The sequence below is a fragment of the Esox lucius genome, chromosome 1 (genome assembly GCF_011004845.1).
Source record: "Esox lucius isolate fEsoLuc1 chromosome 1, fEsoLuc1.pri, whole genome shotgun sequence".
Classification (NCBI taxonomy): Eukaryota; Metazoa; Chordata; class Actinopteri; order Esociformes; family Esocidae; genus Esox; species Esox lucius.
In genome coordinates, this window is record NC_047569.1 from 3,525,350 (window position 1) to 3,549,531 (window position 24,182).

Below are 24,182 nucleotides of genomic sequence, written 5' to 3' on the forward strand. Positions count from 1 at the left end.
AAGTCCCCCAGTAGAACGATGGAGTCCCCAGTCGGAGCACTTTCCAGCACCCCTCCCAGAGACTCCAAGAAGGTCGGGTACTCTGCACTGCCGTTCGGCCCGTAGGCACAAACAACAGTGAGAGACCTATCCCCGACCTGTAGGCGCAGGGAAACAACCCTCTCGTTCACCGGGGTAAACGCCAACACATGGCGGCAGAGCTGGGGGGCTATAAGCAAACCCACACCAGCCCGCCGCCTCTCCCCATGGGCAACTCCAGAGTGGTGAAGTCCATCCTCTCTCAAGGAGTGTTGTTCCAGAGCCCAAGCCGTGTGTAGAGGTGATCCCGACTATCTCTAGTCGTAACCTCTCAACCTCACGCACAATCTCAGGCTCCTTCCCGGCCAGCGAGGTGACGTTCCACGTCCCTAGAGCTAGTTTCCGTGTCCAGGGATCGGGTTGTCTAGGCCCCCGCCTTCGACTGCCGCCCAGGCCTCTCCGCACCGACCCCTTATGGTCCCTCCTGTAGGTGGTGAGCCCACGGGAAGGCGGCCCCACGTCGCTCCTTCGGGCTGAGCCCGGCCGGACCCCGTGGGGAAAGGACCGGCCACCACGACGTCACAGTCCTCAAAATGTTTTTCATAATTAAAGGGTTTTTGAACCTTGATTAACCTCCATTTCTGTTTATTAAAGATATATTTTTACTCATGGTTAATCAGAATATATGCTGCTAAAGGTGCATTTGTATATAGGTATGTACGCACCCAGAAGATTTGTTTTATGCTCAGATGTGTACAGATATGAACAGATCATACATTAACATGAATTTCATTAGAGCATACCGTTTTTATTCTTATCTGCACTGTTGCAGAGTAAGGAAACTAAGCATTTCATGACAAATACAAACACTTCGAACTTGAACAGATAAAGGCAACTTAATTCAACAAGTGACACTGAGATATTTATACTTTGCAATTACTTACTTTCAAAAAATAAACATAAATGCAATTTTAGTAAAGACAAAATAAGTACACCAATAGCTTCAGTAACGTTATAATAATAAAGCGTCTGCTGCATGATGTAAATTTTAAATCCATGATTGACTCCATTATGGCAGGTTGGCCCGGCCCTGACGCATGAATGCCACCCCAAACCATAACTCAACTTCTCTTTGCTCTTTCTCTGCTTTAAGTGGCATTATAGTAAATCAGTATACGTAAGGAATAAGGCACAAGCGGGTTTGGTATATGCTCATTATACCACGGCTAAGAACGTAAGCGTGATGCATCATGCAGTGCCTTGACACAAGACTTGGATATACCGTGGATAGACAGTGGATATAAGCAATTGTCACAAACCCCAGAGATGTCATGCCTGCTCCAGATTTGGCTGATATTGCTATAGTTGTTCTGGGCCTTGGGAGATGATTTTGTGTTTTTTACCATTTTGCATGTTTTTAAATTACCTGTTTTGTATACGCATTTCTGTGTTTCATCTGAAAATTGGATTGGAGTGCAATGATTCCTTGAATGTATTATAATTTACAAACTAATTTGAGCACAATGTTCAGAACGCATTTTGTTAATTAAACAATGGTGCATTTTGGAATGCTTTATTGAAAATGTACAAGGATTCATTGAATCTCCTAAACAGATTTCTGAGTTGAGCACAATCTTATAGACTACAAAGGATATCTGTGGTGGATGACAGAATAATTATTTCCCAGTTCAATAAAAACCCCTTCTTGGCCAGATCAATAAACCCTCAGCGATTTAAAAGAAAGATGGGAAGGGAGGAGTAATGAGAAGGTGAGCAACTGCTTATGATCCAAAGCATACCACCTCTTCTGTGAAGCATGGTGGAGGAAGTGTTATGGCACCTCTTACAGGCTCTACTTCATTTTGTATGTTTGTACTCTGTGTGTAACTGTATGTTGTCCTGCATGTTTGCGCTTTGTCTTGGTCAGGTCGCCATTGCAAATGAGAATCTGTCTCTATCAGCCTACCTGGTTAAATAAAGGTTACATAAAAAATACAAAAAACTATTCTGTGAAGCATGGTGGAGGAAGTGTTATGGCACCTGTTCTGTGAAGTGTGGTGGAGGAAGTGTTGTGGCACGGGCATGTATGGCTCCCAATGATGTGACTGTAGAAAAAAGTACCTGTCAATCATCTGACCTGCATGGATGTTTTTGCTGGAGACAAACCTGAGGGCAAAAGGCACCAAAAACAAGCAGGAACTGTAGAGGTTGTTTCCACATATGGGGAGGGGGGATTATCCAGTGATATACTGTCAAACATGGCTTGACTGATGACCCCAGGCCTTCATGGCCATACAAACTCTCCCCTTACTGACTGTGAAAAGTATCTAGGCTCCAAGAGATATTTGGGACAGAAAGTGTTATCTCTGGAACACATTCTCTGCTCCAACTGGTAGTTATTCTAGTAGAATGGTGGTAGGAAGAACCAATATAAATTTTTTTATTAGATGCACCTGTATACAATACATAAAAAGGACATGTAAATTACGCCTGCCCAATAATGGCTGATTGTGATCCACAGGGATGTCTGGACTGTGGTGGATGGGCCATAAGGTGGAGTTACAATACCTGGACTTACTGTCTTGATATTCTTCCAATAAATATTGAACGTTCAAAAGTTCTAATTTACAGTGCTCAATATAGGAGCTGTAGAAAAGAGTATGTTTTGCAGAATTTGAATGTTGATGTAGCCCAACCTTCAATTTGTGTAGGTGACAAACGCAGTATGCAATGAACAACCAAAAGTTGTAACTTACTAAAGCCAAAGAAATTCACTCACGGTGACGTATAGCCAAAGAGATCCACTTGCGGCGACATTAAATGAGAGCAAGTTGACGGTAGGTCGCTTATCTAGATCTCTATGGGAGAATCCACCCCCCATATATGGCAGAATCCACCCCCATTACCACCGAGGGCTGTGTCTCAATTTCTCAGGGAAACGGTGCTGAGCAGAAGGGTGTGATGTAGGTAAGCCTCACACTCCGGTACAGTAGGTGGCAGTATATGCACTGTTTGGTTGGAATCCGCCAACAAATTACAAGAAGGAGAAGAAGAGGGAGAAAAGAACGAGGAGGAAGAATACTACTATTACTAGTAAATACATGAAGAACGAGTTATCCTAGTCAAGGCGTTGGATGGAGGATAAAATGGACTGGAGTGCAGACTTGAGCGACTTTGACAAGGGCCAAATTGCTATGGCCAGACGACTTGGTCAGAGCATCTCAGAAACGGCAAGGCTTGTGGGGTGCTCCCGGTCAGCAGTGGTGAGTACATACCAACAGTTTTTAAACAGTACTGGGTAATCGGCAAATAACAACATTTTAGCTTATTTATCATTAACTTTCCCCGCCAGCTACCTAATTTAGCTAGATGGGCTGGGGGTAAACATATAGCTAGCTAACATCACTCACCCGCAAGCACTGTTTTGTAGCCATCAGAAACTTATAGTCACCACTTACCATATATATATACACAATGGATAATCATTTATGTTCTACCTCGGCCTGTTTGAATCATATTTTACAGCTTGCAATGGCATCAATACTTGCAGTGCTGTATATGAATGTTTGTGGTGAAAACGCACTGATCGTCTGCTGGTCATTTATTCACATTCATCTATGCGTTAAATTGCCTTTTACTTGAATATGAGTCTAAGTAACATGGCATGTGCACATGTGGGGCTATAAAAGGCATTTGAGGTTGTCTGATAGTAGGCTAGTAATTGTCTTAATTATTAACAGAGGAGTGCATCCTTTACAACTGACTCTCTTCATAAACCTAACCATGGCGTTTTGAAATGAAAACGTTTGATTGCATCTCTCCAGTAGAAACGTCATAAAATAATCTACTTCATCAATTCTCCCTTGAGCAAATACCTGCTGACCCAAGCTTATTGCAGTTATATACAAGCACACCCACTGGGCTAAACACTAGGCTTCTTGATGGGCCTTACCCTGCATCCATCTGCTAAAAAGTAATCTGAAGTTGCAGCAATAAGTTTTACCAAAATACACTAACTTTTGTACCCAAGAAGAATGCAACTATAAGCTGTTTTTTATGCCATAGAAACACCATAGAAAACACTGCCTAAAACTACTAATTGGGTTGTCTAATAAGAGAAATTACAAATAGCATTTAAGCCTAGTTTTAAAAATAAAAACATGAATCCATTAGGTATTAGGCAATTTTTAGATTGGCTACAGTAATCTCTGCAGCAGAACGTGGGGGCTGGAGTGTGAGTCATTTAAGAAAAAAAGTTAACCAATTAGCTTTAAAAAAAAAAGTCTCCCCAGGCAGAAGGCTGTAATAGTATTAGCTAGCAGTAATGCGCATTCGTTTTCATTAAGGCATCCCTTGTGACTCCTGTCTGCTCAACAGTGGCGTCGTTAGGCCTGGGCGTCCGGGGATATAGCCTCGGTCTCAAATTGACCAAAAACATTTATAATAAAGAAATAGCCCCTGATGTATTAATCTATAATTCCGATCGCGCATTATGACATTGTTGACGTGTAGGTCGCTAGCATGTACGTCGACATTTTCCGCATGTACATTCAAAACCCTGTACGGGGGTGGGCTAAGCCTGGAATGTATTTTGATCCTAGTGACACCTCTGGTGCTTAGGATAGCGATTTTGAAAGATCAATCACTAGTAACATGCGAGTGGTAGTGAGATGACTAGCGGGCTGTTTCTTTAGTTGTGGATTTAACTCTCAGCCTAGTGTAATGCGGTTTCTCCTACATGGATAATTGCTAGTTTAAATAGTTTTCTTCGCAAAAACCAGAGCATTTTTTTCCAAAGGGAGAGCGAGTGAGTGCTTTGTTAACTTTCTAAGACTTTTTTTTTTTTATCTTCTTAATGCATGTAAATAAATCACAGAATATTTGCCAAGTGCCAAATGATCACATGACGTCCTGCCAATTTAGCTCTCAATTTCAGGTCATTTGAGTAATAGTCTGCAGAGTATTCTTGACAAAACATTCCTGGTTAGTCATAGCAGCTAGAATTCAGACCTGGTTATTTTCTTTAATTGAGTAGCCTTGGACTTTCTTTATGGGTAAGCTACTTCTCTGGGTTTGGCATTGATAGCTAAAAAGGCTGTTTTGTAATAATGAAAATTACATGATCACTTTAAAATGACATTACAGAAGCTTTGAACTAGTGGTTGACGATATGTAATTATTTTGTATAGCAAATACCGATTGTGGAGGATTTGGGGGGGGGTTGATGGACGGTATTTAATGCCGATATTAAACATAATGAAATTAGAAAACTTGAATGCTTAAGCATAAACATGCATGACAGTTACACAAAAAGTTCTTTAAATTATGTAGCCTAGTTTTTGCTTAAAGAAATGTGATTCAATAGAAAAAACAATATTAAATATATAAAAAAAGAAAACAAAACGAAAATGTAATCATGGACCTGAACATCCTTTAATATAGTACCTTGTATACCAAGTAGTGTATCTTCTGAACTGTAGGGAATAACAACAGTTCAGGCTTTAATAATCCCAAGAGAGTAGCACCAAATTGCAATGGAAAAAGGTATGTTTTTCTTTTTAACAATTTTTTTAGCCTTTGTTGGGGTTTTTGGAGAGGAGAAGGCATGGTCTTTTACTGAGAATCCACAGCAAATACAATTATGCCAGTCGAGGATATTGATGACCATTCCAACACCTCATGTTAAAAATAATGCATAATCCCAATGTAAACCTAACATCTGTGTTTCAAACACCTACTTGTATTCTTTCTAGGGCATATATATTGCGATAAGAAAAAATACAGGATGTATTCTGAAAGAGCTTTGGCTATCAACCTGACAGTCTGTCTCCTTCTTTCTTCCCCAGACCAATCCTCTACAATTAAAATGTGTGAAACTTCAGAAAATTATATTTCAGAACAGGTTGCTAGGTATTAATATGTAACATTAATAGTATAGTAAATACCAACAGTAGTAAAATAGAATGTGCAATTGGGCATAACTTACCAACTGCAAGATGCAGTCTGTGGCCAAAGTACTGCACTCTGATCCACTTGTCAGGTGCAGCCTTCACCATGTTCGCGGCATTGTCTGTTGTTATACAGACTAGACGACTCATCTAGTCTTCAATCAGCTAAAGCTTCTCTCATGCCTGTTGGAATGTTCTCACTTGTATGATCCTTTGGGAAAAATGCAGTTTGCAAACAACTTTTTTCAGGTGGAAGTCCACATTAATATCTTGTACGGTCAGTGGTCGTGTTGCCTCGTGTTGTGGCCACAATTGCAAGGCACTCTCCACAAAGTACCTGTTTTTGGTCAACATCATCCTGTCTGTAGCCAAAATATTTCCATGCATTTCTTTTTGCAACCATATTCTCCATTTTGGTCTTTTTTGCCTGTCCCTCGCTCATCATTTCATCACGCACAAGCAGAGCCTGCATGTCAACCAAGTGCAGCAACCAACTCTTAAAATGATGTTGATGATAACAACAACAACAAACTGTGTATCCAATACCCCATAAATCAGAGGAAATTACCTTATATCAGACATAATGCTAGTTTTCCATTTGAAAAAAAGATATATTGTAGACTGATATATATATATTTCTGCGATGTGACTATTGCGAATGCATACATAGCAATGTCGATGCTGGAACGATATATTGTGCATCCCAAAGCTGGTGTGAAAGGCGCTGGAAAATTTTGCTCCCCTCTATAATATGTTAATTTGAGATGAATTTCGCTAGCCGGCATTGGGCGACAGCCAATCAGAAAAGGTGTGTTGGTTCTTCTTGACTCAGGTGTCTCTGTCAGTGTTGCCAGGTGGAACAGTTTCTTGCACAATTGAGCTATTTTTAATGAGTGTACAGGCAAAAATGGGCTTAAGGGCCAATTTACAGATAAGGTTGTATAGTAAAAATAGCTTTGGGGTGGGTTTTTTGTGAAGTCTGTGGGTGAATGTGTGGTATAACGGTCTATCTATTTTGAACAGCATATTTTAATAATGAACTGGCCTATGCTTTAAATCAACTCATCCATCTATTTATCGACAACAGCATCTGCTCAATAACTTAAAGAGCAATGTGCAGGTTGGACACCCCTATACAGCATAGTGTATATTAATGATAAACAACTAGATTTTCAAAAGCTGGAGGAATATATAACCGCCATAAACAATATTTTTGAGATAAAATTGTGATAAAATAACCTCCGCATCTATCTATCACTGACCGGAAGTGACGTAACACGAGGGAGTCTGGTCAAGTTCATGCTCAAATTACAATGGACCTGGATGAAGAAACCGAGCTGTCCAACTTCGGCGAGCATGCCTATGATGGCCCACAGGCCTATAATTATGAGCTTCCTAGGCGAGATAGAGGTCAGGGGGAGATTAGGGGGGAGAGCTTGTTAATAAAATGTGGGGGAAACGGGGGTGTTTGGGCTAGCTAGCTGCCAACAGCTCATAGCTAGCTTAATAAAATGCAGGGGAAATGGCGGTGTTGGGTTAGCTGCCTGCCAACAGCTCATAGCTATAATTTTCTGCAAACTGCATTGATGTCAAGGCAGACAATTGCGAAAACCTGTTCTAAAGCTCAGTCTCTCCCTCTCTCTCTGTATACTGAAGCCCTGATGCTAGGAACTTGCAGTCAGCGCATTTTTAATCCAGATGAGGGAATGGTTTCAGATGCAATTTTAGCTACTCCTGTCATCAAATCAACAGCTACCAAATGTAATGCAATAGCCGAGCTAACATGTAGCTGTGTTACTAGTTAGATGGTGGATTGCCCAATACATACATGCTCAAATCACTTCTTTATTCTGAAATTATTAGACTAAAACATTACGAAATCAGCCAAATTAAGAGTTAGAATAATTAGAAGTAAGACTTACTCTGCTAAGAGCTCTTTTTCGGTGCATGGAATTTCTGCAAGTGCAAGCACTTGGTCCTCCAGTCCTGCCCGCGCCAGGTTCAGGTGAAAGCTTTGATGGTGGTGCACCAAGGGAACATCGAGTGCACCAAGGAAACCGCATCGGTAATCAGCCTCACATGGTCCTTACTCCGAAATCCCATCTGAGACTCCAACAATTCTCCAGGTCTATAACTCTCCGGAGTGAAATGAGCGCCACAAACGACCGAGTGTGTGGTGACAGACGTGGCAGTGAAGTCTGCTCTCTTCACTTGCACAAAACGCACCCAAAAACGAAAGACCTTGCTTTTCCTAGAAGGAAAATGATGTACACGATTTCCAGACAGCCTGGAATTTGTGCAACCAGCACAAACACAATAATTTACCATTATGACTTGACTTCTCTAAAACTTTCTCTATATCTCGCTCTCTCTCACCACTGTAGAGTGAGAAGCCGAGCGGGAGCACAATCTATTGTTTGCCTCTGCCTACGTCATATGACGCGTTGCTAGCGAGAAAGGTGTATTTCAAGGCCTAGCTTAAAATAGGCACTCTTTCATCAAAATATCTGCTTTAGGGTTTGTGTAACATAGCAATTTCTACTTGTGTTTTTAAAAGACCTCTTCAGACTACATTAAGTATTAATTCAGTTATGAATTCAACCTGCACATTGCTCTTTAAAAGTAAATGAAGTTATAGGACGTGGATATCTGTAAAACATCCAAAACAGTGTGACATGTAATTTTGCTAATGGGCTATTGTCAGAACATTTTATTGCCAAAATATAATTTTTTTAGGACATCTACATCTAAAATGCTGAATGTTTGCAATGCCATTGTTCTCAGCTGTTTGGAAAAATTGATTTGCAGGAAATTTGCTTTCAAATTACACTTCTGTCAGCTCCATGAAGGAATGTGTATAATTTAAAGAAATTGTCTTAAACCTTATTTAGAAAGTCTGTGGGGTGACCGGATGATTTTGCCTATAGCCATGACCCTGATCACGGCCACCACCTAAGCCCTTTTTGATCCAGGAAACCCTCTGTAAGGTTCTCAGTTTTTACAGAAATGTAGGTGGGGGACACTTTTGTTTGAGCTGCTGATTCCATCATGAAATCTGAGTGCAAAGAAAAGAGACATCTAGTTTGTACTGCCTCAGTAGTGGCCTGTAACTGAATTTGTACTTCTCCCTACAGACCATGTCTTCTAAAGAAAAAGGCAAGTTTGAAGGCATGGCAAAGGGGGACAAGGTCGGCTACGAGAAAGAAATGAAGAACTGCAACCCACCCAAGGGCCAGCAAAAGAAAAAGAGGTTCAAGGACCCCAACGCTCCCAAGAGGCCACCGTATGTACTATTGTAGAAAAGGGTAAAAGTTTACCACTCAGGGGACAGGTAGGAGAATTTGTGCATGAGAATATAATCTTTGTGATTATTTGATATCTAATAATCTGACTCAATATTGTTTGTTAATATGTAATCGTAAATTACTGAAATATGTCAGTATTTCCTAATGAAGGTAGCTTTTCTTTTGTCACAAGCCTAGCAATAAAAGTCATGTATTTCACAGCCTATGCAAATCCTCAATGCTTCTTTTCAGACAAGCACAGAAATCAGTTGATTGTGTTGCAATCCAGAACTCTGGGATGACTGGTCTGGTCATTTCAATTTACATATGAGTGTGTACTTACAAGTTATCGTAAGCAACCATAACGTGTAGGTTGTTCATCACAAACCACACTGTTGAAATATGTTGGGCCCACACAGAATGTTTAGAAACCCAGAACTCAGAGATGACAAGTCTGGTTGCTTAGACTTCCTCATGTGTGAGTAATTATCAGTGGCGAACGAAGAATTACATTGTAATCTATATTTCAAAGTAATTACATTTATTCCAATCAAGTAATAAAGTTACATACTCCCAAATCGTATAAAAGACTACTAAGTATCTAAAACACACTATAGCAAAATTGTCCTAGGAGCTGTTAAAGATAAACTCCTAGAACTAAGTAAAGCTTCACTATTTATCCCAGCCCAACAGGCAGATTCCAAACCCACCCATTGCATCTATAATAGGATAACCTCACCTTGGCGAAAACAAAGAAACCGTCATTCATACATACAGTGGGGAGAACAAGTATTTGATACACTGCCAATTTTGCAGGTTTTCCCATTAACATAGCATATATAAGTCTGTAATTTTTATCATAGGTACTCTTCAACTGTGACGGAATCTAAAACAAAAATCCAGAAAATCACATTAGTATGATTTTTAAGTAATTAAGTACGTAAGTATTTGATGCATCAGAAAAGCAGAACTTAATATTTGGTACAGAATCCTTTGTTTGCAATTAGAGATCATACGTTTCCTGTAGTTCTTGACCAGGTTTGCACAAACACTGCAGCAGGGATTTTAGCTCACTCCTCCATACACATCTTCTCCAGATCCTTCAGGTTTCGGGGCTGTCCCTGGGCAATACGGACTTTCAGCTCCCTCCAAAGATTTTCTATTGGATTCAGGTCTGGAGACTGGCTAGGCCACTCCAGGACCTTGAGATGCTTCTTATAGAGCCACTCCTTAGTTGCCCTGGCTGTGTGTTTCGGGTTCGTTGTCATGACCCATCATCAATGCTCTTACTGAAGGAAGGAGGTTGTTGGCCAAGATCTCGCTATACATGGCCCCATCCATCCGGTGCAGTCGTCCTGTCCCCTTTGCAGAAAGGCATGCCCAAAGAATGTTTCCACCTCCATGCTTCACGGTTGGGATGGTGTTCTTGGGGTTGTACTCATCCTTCTTCCTCCAAATATGGCGAGTGGAATTTAGACCAAAAAGCTCTATTTTTGTCTCATCAGACCACATGACCTTCTCCCATTCCTCCTCTGGATCATCCAGATGGTCATTGGCAAACAGCCTGGACATGCGCTGGCTTGAGCAGGGGCGCTGCAGGATTTTAATCCATGATTGCGTAGTGTGTTACTAATGGATTTCTTTGAAACTGTGGTCCCAGCTCTCTTCAGGTCATTGACCAGGTCCTGTCGTGTAGTTCTGGGCTGATCACTCACCTTCCTCATGATCCTTGATGCCCCACGAGGTGAGATTTGCATGGAGCCCCAGACTGAGGGAGATTGACCGTCATTTTGAACTTCTTCCATTTTCTAATAATTGCGCCAACAGTTGTTGCCTTCTCACCAAGCTGCTTGCCTATTGTCCTGTAGCCCATCCCAGCCTTGTGCAGGTCTACAATTTTATCCCTGATAAAACAGAGCTCTCTAGTCTTGGCCATTGTGGTCAGGTTGGAGTCTGTTTGATTGAGTGTGTGGACAGGTGTCTTTTATACAGGTAACGAGTTCAAACAGGTGCAGTTAATACAGGTAATGAGTGGTAATGAGTAGGAACACTTCTTACAGTTGAAGTGTACCTATGATAAAAATGACAGACCTTTACATGCTTTGCAAGTAGGAAAAAGTGCAAAATCGGCAGTGTATCAAATACTTGTTCTCCCCACTGTATATATTTTCAATTAGCACCATCCAAAGATGGTGCAGAATTCGTCATCCAGTAAATATTTACCTGTGACAAACCATACATAACATGCAGCATTGGAACCTGTTGGAGAGTTCCTCCCTTCATGGGACATACATTAAACGACCGAACAACAGTGCAATTAATCCAACAAATGCCATATTTCTACTTTGTTGATTTGTCCATCCTCACATCTGGTTTGTCTGAGCAGATGGTGCTACCTTGGCCCCCCGCTTGTAAGGCCCATTGGTGTGAGATTAGGATTTAGGACTGTGTTGAGACACCAAACAACATGGCGCCCTCACAAACCTTCCAAAACACTTTCTTTACACATCTTTCTTCATACTACACTACTTTCTTGGTTTACAAAACTGACTGCATTTCTAGAGACAAATTCAAGTACTATTAATTGACCAAATGTATTTTTATTTTTCTCATAGGTCTGCATTTTTAATCTTCTGTGCTCACTTCCGGCCAAAGGTGAAGAGCGAACACCCAGGTCTGTCCATCGGAGACACCACTAAGAAGCTAGGTGAAATGTGGAACAGCTCCTCGGCAGAGGAGAAGAAGCCATATGAAAAGAAAGCAGCCACACTGAAGGAGAAATACGATAAGGTTAGTAGGGCTTTGGTAAACGTTACTAGTGACCCATTCTTTGCTGAGTTTTCATGTGGTTTATAGCTGGGATCCTTGCTAGTTGCTACATCTGTTTTGGAAATTGTTTTATTTCATTTAGACTAATGTACATTTTATATGATTGATGATTAAACATTATAGCTTCTACATTATTCATGGGCATAGTTCCTACAATCAGAACCCAAGATAAAACTTTGGTTTCTCGACAGTGTCTATGAATTTGAGATTGGGTACATTTCTCAAGACCCATCCTACACCTTTTTACCAAAATACAGGTTGGGTGACTGCATTTAATTGTTACAATTAAGTATCCAATTTTGAAGGAAGCGTCACACAATTCCATCCCGGTCATTGTTGGGATCAGTAAATGAATAATTCTTTGCAATCTCTGACTGCAGGGAGAAGTAAATCATGGTTAACCGTGGCTTCATCCCTATTTAAACACGTGAAGGATTTCGACTTGTTCCCCAAGTCATAGAACTAATAGAATAAAATGGACTCCATCATGATTTCGATGGTGCTGTCAATACTCTCCCTGGCGCCATCATCACACAGGGCGGATCATGGGATCAGCCAGACAAACGGGTCGGCAGTTTGGCACAGTCAGCATTTTTGGAGCTAAACCAGCCACGACTGACACCATGGAAAACTGAACTAATCTGCCTCCATCACAATGAAAACATTAATTTATCAATAGACTTTAAAAAGCCTGCTTTATTATACAACCCCATTTTCAAAAATGTTGGGATGCTGCGTGAAATCTAAAATAAAAACATAATGCAATGATGTGCATTTAAACACTTTATTCAATAGAAAATAGTACAAAGACAACATAACATTTTGAAACTGAGATATTTTGTGTCTTGAAAAATACAGCTCTGGAAAAAATGAAGAGACCACTGCACCTTTTCTTTCCTTTCCAAAAGATTTTGAGTGAGGAACAAAAGGGTTAAAATTAAGAGACCACTGCAGATTGAACGCTTCTGTTCCTCACTTAAAACTTTACTTTTTCGAATTTTTGGGAGAGGAAAGAAAACGTTTCAGTGGTCTGTAAATTCTTTCCGGAGTTGTATATTCCCACTTAGAATTTGATGCCAGCAACGTTTCTAAAAAGTTGGTGGATTTGATGCCAGCAACGTTTCTAAAAACCTGGTGGATTATCACCCAACTAATTAGTCAGTTGGCAACAGGTCAGTAACATGATTGGGTTATTAAAAGATCATTCCAGAGAGGATTGGGTCTGTCAGTAGTTAGGATAGGGAGGGGTTCACCACTCTGTGAAAGACTGGGTGGGCAAATAGTGTAACACTTTAAAAATAAACATTTTCAATGTGAAATTGCACAGAGTTTGGGAATCAGATCTATGGTACATCATTTCATTAAAAGATTCATAGAATCTCTGAATGCAAGGGACAAGGCCAAAATCCAATATTGGATGGCTATGATCTTCGGGCCCTCAGGTGGCACAACGTTAAAAATAGACAAGATTCTGTAGTGGAAAATGTTAAGATGGACTGAGGCAAAGTGCAAAACTGTCCAGTGGTCTGACAAATAAAAATTATTTTTGGGAATCATGGATGCTGCGTCCTCCAGACTAAAAGGTAGAGGGACCATCTGGCTTCTTAACAGCGCACAGTTCAAAAGCCAGCATCCGTGATGGTATGGGGGTGCATTAGTACACACTGCATGGGTGACTTGCACATCTGTGAAGGCAACATTAATGATGAACAATACATACTGGTTTTGGAGCAACATAAGCTGCCATCCAGATGACATTTTTCAGGGAAGGCCTTGCTTATTTCAGCAAGACAATGCCAAACCACCTTCTGCACGTATTACAATAGCACGTCTCCATTGTAAAAGAGTCTGGGTGCTGAACTGGCTTGTCACGCATTGAAAACATTTGGCACATTATGAAACCAAAAATATGACAAAGGAGACCCAGAACTGTTGAGCAGCTGAAATCCTACATCAAGCAAGAATGGGAATACATTTCACTTAAAAATTACTGTAATTGGTCTCCTCAGTCCCCAAACGCTTAGTTTTTCTGAAATAAGAGGTAATGCAACACAGTGGTAAATATGCCCCTGTTTCAACTTTTTTGAAACATGTTGCTGGCGTTTTACTCAAAATGGGCATGTATTTTTCTAAAAACTAACATTTCTCAGTTTAATGTGTTGTCTTTGTACTATTCTCAATTAAATAAGGGGATAAATGCACATCATTGCAGTCTGTTTTGGTTTGCGTTTTTTGTTTTCTGTTTTTGTTCACGTCCCAACTTTTTTGGAAACCAGGTTGTAAAAGTATTGACAAAAACTTTTGCTTTTCGGAACTGCTTCTCGAAAAACCAAAAAACAATACTGTAAAAACAGCTGAAGTAAATGTTATCTTGACAAGTAAAATTTTCAATGGCTGCTTCCAATATTGTCAGAATTTTTAATATTGCTCACTGGGTATAACCCTTAGGACCTCAGTTGCATTTTCAATAAGAGGGTGGGGAAAGATTGTTTACTCAGAACTTTATTTAGACCTGACCTACGGCTTATGCACTTAAAGTACACCAACATTATAATATCTGGTATATAATACCAAATGTTTTGTGCAAATCATCAAGATTAGACAATAATAGATTGGTAGTTCTTTTGAAATCAATCACCATTTTCACATGGCTCCCAAAAAAGCGCACATGTATCATAAGGTCCGACATGGCCTAGGACCAGTAAAAATGTGTATGTCATTTCATTACCGGTTAAACATTTATTTTGTTGAGTTGCAGAATTGACAATATTCTGTTATAAGGCATTTGATTTAAGCTTCATTTATACTCTCACTTAAAGTGGGTGTGTGATTACTACTTGTGCAAGGATTGTGTAAATTTGGTCCGAAGTGTAATCGTACCCCTCTGCTCAAACTGTTTATAATGTTAAGTGTTATTGATTTCTCTGCCTGCATTTTAACTCAGTGATGTACACTCCAAACGTTGGTAACCAAAGGCATAATGACTTGCACTACTAAATTATATTATTTAGCTTTTTAATAAAGTTAGAAAAATTTTTATTATTTTTTTATATGCTCTGATTGAGGCTGATTTGAGGATTGAAGCATATTTCTTATGTGGATAAAATAAACGCAGTGAAAAGTAATTGATCTGTCAATTTTTACTCATTCATAGGATGTGCTTATTGGTTCTTTTGAATTACTGTTTTGGATAACAGCTTTTTAATAATTATGATTACAAAATGTAGGGTTGATCGATTTGGTGGGAATTGTATCACAGATTAAATGGTGAGGATTTTGACAGTGTAATGGCTTTTAAACACTCCTCTTTCAAGATCAACTTTACAAATCCATTGATCTGTTACCCCCCTCCATGAACTGCCACCTTAACGTGGTGGAGGGGTTTGAGTACCCGAGTGACCCTAGGAGCTATGTTGTCTGGGGCTATATGCCCCTGGTAGGGTCTCCCAAGGCAAACAGGTCTTAGGCGACGGGTCAGACTAAGAGCGGTTCAAAACGATGCGTAAGATTTTGAGTACCGTGACGTCGCCCGGTATGGCGCAGCCGGGGCCCCACCCTGGAGCCAGGCCCGGGGTTGGGGCTCGTATGCGAGCGCCTGGTGGCCGGGCCTTCCCCCATGGGGCCCGGCCGGGCTCAGCCCGAACGGGCGACGTGGGGCCGCCTTCCCGTGGGCTCACCACCCACGGGAGGGACCATAAGGGGCCGGTACGAAGAGGATCGGGCGGCAGTCGAAGGCAGGGGCCTAGACAACCTGATCTCTGGACACGGAAACTGGCTCTAGGGACGTGGAATGTCACCTCGCTGGCAGGGAAGGAGCCTGAGATCGTGCTTGAGGTTGAGAGGTTCCGATTAGAGGTAGTCGGGATCACCTCTACGCACGGCTTGGGCTCTGGAACCACACTCCTTGAGAGAGGATGGACTCTTCACCACTCTGGAGTTGCCCATGGTGAGAGGCGGTGGGCTGGTGTGGGTTTGCTTATAGCTCCCCAGCTTTGCCGCCATGTGTTGGAGTTTACCTCGGTGAACGAGAGGGTTGTTTCCCTGCGCCTATGGGTCGGGGATAGGTCTCTCACTGTTGTTTGTGCCTACGGGCCGAACGGCAGTGCAGAGTACCCGACCTTCTTGGAGTCTCTGGGAGGGGTGCTGGATAGTGCTCCAACTGGGGACTCTATCGTTCAACTGGGGGACTTCAACACCCACGTGGGCAACAACAGTGACACCTGGAGGGGCGTGATTGGGAGGAACGGCCCCCCTGATCTGAACCCGAGCGGTGTTCATTAATTGGACTTCTGTGCTAGTCACAGTTTGTCCATAACGAACACCATGTTCAAGCATAAGGGTGTCCATCAGTGCACGTGGCACCAGGACACCCTAGGCCGCAGGTCGATGATCGACTTTGTTGTCGTCTCATCTGACCTGCAGCCGTATGTCTTGGACACTCGGGTGAAGAGAGGGGCGGAGCTGTCAACTGTTCACCACCTGGTGGTGAGTTGGATCCGATGGCGGGGGAGGAAGCTGGACAGACTTGGCAGGCCCATGCGTACTGTAAGGGTCTGCTGGGAACGTCTGGCCGAGTCTCCTGTCAGAGAGATCTTTAACTCCCACCTCTGGCAGAGCTTCGACTGGATCCCGAGGGAGGCTGGAGATATTGAGTCAGAGTGGACCATGTTCTCCACCGCCATTGTCGAAGCGGCCGCTCTGAGCTGTGGCCGTAAGGTCTCTGGTGCCTGTCGAGGCGGCAATCCCCGAACCCGGTGGTGGACACCGGAAGTAAGGGATGCCGTCAAGCTGAAGAAGGAGTCCTATCAGGCCTGGTTGGCTTGTGGGACTCCTGAGGCAGCTGACAGGTACCGACAGGCCAAGCGGGCTGCAGCCCGGGTGGTTGTGGAGGCAAAAACTCGGGCCTGGGAGGAGTTCGGTGAGGCCATGGAGAAGGACTATCGGCTGGCATCGAAGAGATTCTGGCCAACCATCCGGCGCCTCAGGAGAGGGAAACAGTGCCCTACCAACGCTGTTTACAGTAGAGGTGGGCAACTGTTGACCTCAACTGAGGATGTCGTCGGGCGGTGGAAGAAGTACTTCGAGGATCTCCTCAATCCCGCTGTCACGTCTTCCATTGAGGAAGCAGAGGATGAGGGCTCAGAGGTGGACTCGTCCATCACCCGGGCTGAAGTCACAGAGGTGGTCAAGAAACTCCTCGGTGGCAAGGCACCGGGGGTGGATGAGATCCGCCCTGAGTACCTCAAGTCTCTGGATGTTGTGGGGCTGTCTTGGTTGACACGCCTGTGCAACATCGTGTGGAGGTCGGGGACAGTGCCTCTGGGATGGCAGACCGGGGTGGTGGTCCCTCTTTGTAAGAAGGGGGACTGGAGGATGTGTTCCAACTATAGGGGGATCACACTTCATAGCCTCCCCGGGAAAGTCTATGTCAGGGTTCTGGAGAGGAGAATACGGCCGATAGTAGAACCTTGGATTCAGGAGGAACAGTGTGGTTTTCGTCCGGGCCGTGGAACACTGGACCAGCTCTATACCTTCTACGGGGTGATGGAGGGTTCATGGGAGTTTGCCCAACCAATCCACATGTTTTGTGGATTTGGAGAAGGCATTCGACTGTCACTCGCGGCATCTTGTGGAGGGTGCTTCGGGAATATGGGGTCCTGGGTCCTTTGCTAAGTGCTGTCAGGTCCCTGTACAACCGAAGCAGGAGCTTGGTCCGCATTGCCGGCAGTAAGTCAGACTTGTTCCCAGTGCATGTTGGGCTCCGGTTGCCCTTTGTCGCCGGTTCTGTTCGTAATTTTTATGGACAGAATTTCTAGGCGCAGCCAGGGGCCGGAGGGTGTCAGGTTTGGGGACCACACAATTTCGTCTCTGCTCTTTGCGGATGATGTTGTTGTGTTGGCCCCTTCTAACCAGGACCTTCAGCATGCACTGGGACGGTTTGCAGCCGAGTGTGAAGCGGTGGGGATGAGAATCAGTACCTCCAAATCCGAGGCCATGGTCCTCAGTCGGAAAAGGGTGGCTTGCCCACTTCAGGTTGGTGGAGAGTGCCTGCCTCAAGTGGAGGAGTTTAAGTAACTTGTTCACGAGTGAGGGAAGGATGGAACGGGAGATTGACAGACGGATCGGTGCAGCTTCTGCAGTAATGCAGTCGATGTATCGGTCTGTCGTGGTGAAGAAAGAGCTGAGCCGCAAGGCGACGCTCTCGATTTACCAGTCAATCTACGTTCCTACTCTCACCTATGGTCATGAGCTTTGGGTCATGACCGAAAGGACAAGATCCCGGATACAGCCGGCCGAAATGAGCTTTCTCCGCAGGGTGGTCGGGCGATCCCTTAGGGTGAGAAGCTCGGTCACCCGGGAGGAGCTCAGAGTAGAGCCGCTGCTCCTCCACATCGAGAGGGGTCAGCTGAGGTGGCTTGGGCATCTGTTTCGGATGCCTCCGGAACGCCTTCCTGGGAAGGTGTTCCGGTCCCATCCCACCGAGAGGAGACCCCGGGGAAGACCTAGGACACGCTGGAGGGACTATGTCTCCCGGCTGGCCTGGGAACGCCTCGGTGTCCCCCCGGAAGAGCTAGAGGAAGTGTCTGGGGAGAGGGAAGTCTGGGCATCCCTGCTTAGACTGCTGCCCCCGCGACCCGGCCCCGGATAAGCGGAAGATGATGGATGGATGGATGATCTGTTACCTGAATAATATAATATAACATACAGCTCTGGAACACATTTCGAGGCCACTGCACCTTTTTCTTTGCTTTCCAAAAAAGTTGAAAAGGAAAGTTTTGAGTGAGGAACAGAAGTGTTCAATATGCAGTGGTCTCTTAATTTTAACCCTTCTGTTCCTCACTCAAAATCTTGAAGGTGCAGTGGTCTCAATTTTTTCTGGAGCTGTATATAATAATCAGAGATTTACTTATTTGCAAGATACTTATTGAATAGGGATTTCAAACTGCTGTCATGTATCACTCCTTGCGCAACATTACCTAAACATAATCATAGGCTTCAGTAAAGAGTTGGATTTACTATGTCCTTGAATTCTGCTAGGTGCTTACAATCCTGCCTCCCACACCTGTTGTCAAATTCTTTCAAACAGCCTAATTTACAACAGCACAGAAAATGTGCTTTTATATTAAAGGCAACAACAATTCTGTCATACAAAGTATGTCCTAGCCCCTTATAATACTAGAATTAACCAAATATCAATCAGAAAAATGCCAAAATGGCAAGAATGTGTTTTTTATGATGGGCCAAACATCCCTTTATTTATTTATTTATTAATTAAACTTTTTTATGGTTTCAAATATAAAATGTTTAGCTATATCAAATACACTGCAGCTTTTTAAAGAAGTTGGTTGTGTGTTAATGTGTTATCCCAACCAGTTTACCCCTCTGGGCACACAGCGCAATTGATTTAGAGACAATTCCAAATGCTTGTGACAACCAGACATTGCCCAAGTCCTAATGGCAGACATTACATATGTTGCTCATCTAATTCCAGCGTTTTCGTACCTCAGTAAGATCAGGTAGATTGCATCAGCATGCGGTAGATTGCGTCAAGCTGTGATTGCACTATTCCAAAGCATGGGGGAACTAGAACGCTGAGAATGCTATTATTTCTCTAAAATTGTTTTGTGAACAATAGTTTCGCACAATGTTTCTAATATTACAACTCCCTATCATAACAGGTTTTAAAAGCAACATGATTCCAGTTGTCTTCAGCTCTGCTATAATTGCAATGTGTTTTTTATAAAGAAACACTAATAGCAACACAGAAATAAATACTGTTTGTTTAAAAACTTGAATTATCTTAAGAAATGATATAATAAAGCACAGCTATTTGCTTAGGTCATGGTTTTGAAGTAGAGTATGATAGAAGAACTCATCCTATGACAATTAGTGAACTGTCCTTAAAACTGACAATAGGTCTACACTGTATACTCTCTTAATTGGTCAGACGATCTTTCAATTTCACTTCCTGTTTTTTTTTTTTTTTTTTTTTTATTATTCTACAATGCTGAATAAAGCTTGAGAATGAGAGTTCAGTTGTTGGAGTAACAAAATTATTATATCCTTATTATGACTGGCTATTCACTGTTGACTTGGACAAACTATAAAACCAAGCACAAACTATAAAACCAAAAATAATATTTTCTGCTTCAACACCTAAACGATATTTTTCATCATTACACCTTCATACTCATTTTTAAATTAAATCCAATTCACCCTAGGCTCAGATGTTCTTTTTATCTGGGAGTATTGCCCATTCATCCATTGATGTCATTCAGTGAGGGGTGATCAGCGCCTGGGTACAGTTTCCCACCTGCCCTGCTGGTATGATTTTTGGTGGATTAAGTAGGAATATGGTGTAACAAAAAACAGAAATAGGCTCTAAAGGTTTTCAGTTTGTGAGTGTAGAAGTTTATTTTTATAGACCCAGAGAAGTCGCTAAGCCTATTTAATATGAATTTGCCCCCCACCAAAATCGATCAATGTCAATCAATATATTTTGTCTGGGAAAACTTTTTACAACGACCGATGCCTTGCATCTTAAACTACTTACATTGTATAGAATTGTATTCATTTGGCAGCATGTTCGGTTGAGTTTGATGCTTTGAATGTAACTCACTCATCTGAAGCAGCTGTCTTCTGTAAATAGTAACTAACATCTCCATACTATCGGCCACACCTATTATCGGCCGTTACTAGTGGTCAGGGCATTTAAAATGTAAATGCCCTGGAAACAACGGTACATTTATACATTTTCAGCTAGCCCATCTAAAAAAAATTAGAGAACCATGAAGATCATATTAATTAATTATTAGTGAAACAAAATAAAAATGATATCCTTGACTGTTTCATAACTCTTTGATACTAGGTTACCTTTATGCAAATCGTTTTACCTGTATGTGCCTAGTAACCAAACATTCCAATATATTTCATCAATAATTTAAATATGGTGGATTTTCATTTTATATATGTTTAGAGCCTTATTAAACAAACTTAGTGTTGCCTGTGTTCTTTGATGGGAAAAAAACATTTTTAGGCTACTTTACAAGAAGATCTGATATCTAAATTAGGATTCAGTAATGTCAGAAGTTGTGTGACAGTTGGGAGTTTATGGAATCAAACATAGCAATCCATGAATAGAGAGAGTAGTAGACAATATTCCGCAAATTTGAATGTTTTATTATGGCCATTTTTTCCATGCCACATGGCACCATAACGTGCTGCGGTATACTGCAGTATAACGAGGCATGCCCCATTGCTGACCGACCCCTTGGAGCTGGAATTAGATGAGCAACATCTACGTTCTCATTGTGTTACTAAGAATTCTCACAAGTCTTCAAGAGTGTGAACACCCATTAGAACACATTTTTACTAGGCACCACTACATTTGCAATACAAAAATAATCTCAGGAAAGACAGTTTACTATGGGAGCCTGAATTATGTTCCTAACACAAAATAATTACATTGTATCCCACAGGATATCACCTCATACTGCACCAAGGGTAAACTCCATACGTCCTCTTCTGCAACTGACGATGACGAAGTAGAGGATGACGAGGAGGAAGAGGATGACAAGTAGCTGATTAGTAGCTGCCCTGCTGTTGGAACGTCCATTCTTGTTTAATGACATGTAAAACCTGTGGTAGAAATGTCACATCTCTGGAAAGAGGCAACAAGAACTCCTTAGATTGTATATTTCATGTTTTTAAAACATGGGTCCGGTTTCACAGACACAGAAAAAAAAAAAATAACTCCATTGAGCTTGTTTTTTTTTTATTCCTAGACTAGGCTTATTCTGCGTGTTTAGTAGGCATATTGTTTTATACTCCCTAACTGGTTTAAGGTTAACACTACTGGTTTTCAGTTGGTTGTTTTGTTTTTAATATTTCAGTGGTAGTTCTTTTTACATTGCCCATTATCCCGTAGGAGGAATATAAACCAATATTAAAGTAATACGTTCTCTAAGTATACAACTCTAGAATCAGATTTTATGGTTGGGAGCTAGTGTAACCCTGTCTTGTATTTATTTTAAAGGATTTTTTCCTTTTTTATTGTTCTCTGAATACCACTCTAAAACATGTGGGAATGTCTTGAATAAAGATTTTTTTAAATAAAAAAATATTTGTTTATTATTAAAAGGACCTAGGGGATTTAATTTAATCACCAAATTGGGTGATTTGGTTTACTTTACATACAGTATAACAGTGGAAATAATCAAGGGTATAGGGGCTGATTACACACTCTAGTGGCCTTTTCAAATAAATAACATTGCAGCCTCCAATGTGGAATCCAATTCATGCATCTATATCATGTGAGCAACATTAAGAAAGGACTTTTTCTATTATGTAAATCATAGTATATGGAATCCATAGTGCCTCAAAAATAAAATATCTACACTTTGCAGTGAATGTATTCTATGAAATACTAATGAGTGTGTGGAGTCATCAAACTCAGCTCTGGATCTTGAAGCCAGTTCCAGATTTCTTTCATTAAAACCTTCTAATCACTTATTTAGACCTGTGACACCAGGTGGATGCAAATAAAGATGAGGAAGAACAGAAAACCAGCAGGCTCCAGATCTTCAAAGGCAGTGTTTCTCAAGCCCGCTCCTGGGCACCCCTGCCCTGCATGTTTTAGATCTCTCCCTACTCTAACATACCTGATGTAGCTCATGAAGGACTTGATAATGAGCTGATCATTTGAATCAGGTGTGACAGAACAGGGAAAGATCTAAAACATGCAGACCAGGGGGGCCCCCAGGAGCAGGGTTGAGAAACACTGTTCTAAGGTAAGAGTTAAATATCTCTGGTAGAGTCAAAATATGGCATCAAATCATGGAGCCAAACTTTGCTGGCTTTTTACTCTGACCATACCATTGGCCGCAATGTAAATCAGTGTGCAAAAAATTCTACATGCATATTTCAAGTAAAACAGGATGTCATAGATGACCACTTCAGAGTTTCCAAAAACTCAGATGAACTTTATAAAAGAAAAATCTTACTCAATGTACTTACATTTTATTTTGTTCATAACATTTTATAGGGATCCCAATAGGTGTGGCACATGTTTTAAAATTATTTCTTGATATTTAATTTGAACAATTTTAATTAAAATATTATATGAATGTAACCTTTAAGTGTAGGATCAAGCTGAAAAACTATTCTCCCCAGCCTTTATTGTTCATATTTACCTAGGGTGCCAAAAATTCTGGACTACAATGTATACACATATACTGTATATAAATGCATATATACACTCACCTAAAGGATTATTAGGAACACCTGTTCAATTTCTCATTAATGCAATTATCTAATCAACCAATCACATGACAGTTGCTTTAATGCATTTAGGGGTGTGGTCCTGGTCAAGACAATCTCCTGAACTCCAAACTGAATGTCAGAATGGGAGAGAAAGGTGATTTAAGCAATTTTGAGCATGGCATGGTTGTTGGTGCCAGATGGGCTGGTCTGAGTATTTCACAATCTGGTCAGTTACTGGGATTTTCACGCACAACCATTTCTAGGGTTTACAAAGAATGGTGTGAAAAGAGAAAAACATCCAGTATGCGGCAGTCCTGTGGGCGAAAATGCCTTGTTGATGCTAGAGGTCAGAGGAGAATGGGCCGACTGATTCAAGCTGATAGAAGAGCAACTTTGACTGAAATAACCACTCGTTACAACCAAGGTATGCAGCAAAGCATTTGTGACGCCACAACACGCACAACCTTGAAGCGGATGGGCTACAACAGCAGAAGACCCCTCCGGGTACCACTCATCTCCACTACAAATAGGAAAAAGAGGCTACAATTTGCACGAGCTCCCCAAAATTGGACAGTTGAAGACTGGAAGAATGTTGCCTGGTCTGATGAGTCTCGATTTCTGTTGAGACATTCTGATGGTAGAGTCAGAATTTGGCGTAAACAGAATGAGAACATGGATCCATCATGCCTTGTTACCACTGTGCAGGCTGGTGGTGGTGTAATGGTGTGGGGGATGTTTTCTTGGCACACTTTAGGCCCCTTAGTGCCAATTGGGCATCGTTTAAATGCCACGGCCTACCTGAGCATTGTTTCTGACCATGTCCATTTCTTTATGACCACCA

At 41.8% G+C, this 24,182-nt stretch overlaps 1 protein-coding gene across 2 annotated transcripts; it reads left to right on the plus strand.

Moving 5' to 3' along the window:
* Nucleotides 1–2,905: 2,905 nt before the first annotated feature.
* Nucleotides 2,906–22,183, plus strand: LOC105030465 (high mobility group protein B1). 2 transcript variants are annotated; one of them, XM_010904346.5, is made up of 4 exons: nt 2,906–3,281; nt 9,101–9,249; nt 11,866–12,040; nt 21,559–22,183. In XM_010904346.5, the coding sequence occupies exons 1-4, from the start codon at nt 3,153–3,155 to the stop codon at nt 21,658–21,660; spliced, it is 555 nt and encodes a 184-aa protein (XP_010902648.1). In that variant the 5' UTR covers nt 2,906–3,152; the 3' UTR covers nt 21,661–22,183. The 2 variants fall into 2 exon arrangements, with proteins under 2 accessions (XP_010902648.1, XP_019911535.1); XM_020055976.3 differs by lacking the exon at nt 2,906–3,281 and adding an exon at nt 4,755–4,825.
* The last annotated feature ends 1,999 nt before the right edge of the window (nt 22,184–24,182 follow it).

Coding starts and splice junctions, on each gene's coding strand:
- LOC105030465 (XM_010904346.5), top strand. CDS start 3,153: ATGGAGGATAAAATGGACTGGAGTGCAGACTTGAGCGACTTTGACAAG. Junction 9,250..11,865: donor AACGCTCCCAAGAGGCCACC/GTATGTACTATT, acceptor TTTTTCTCATAG/GTCTGCATTTTTAATCTTCT. Junction 12,041..21,558: donor TGAAGGAGAAATACGATAAG/GTTAGTAGGGCT, acceptor TGTATCCCACAG/GATATCACCTCATACTGCAC.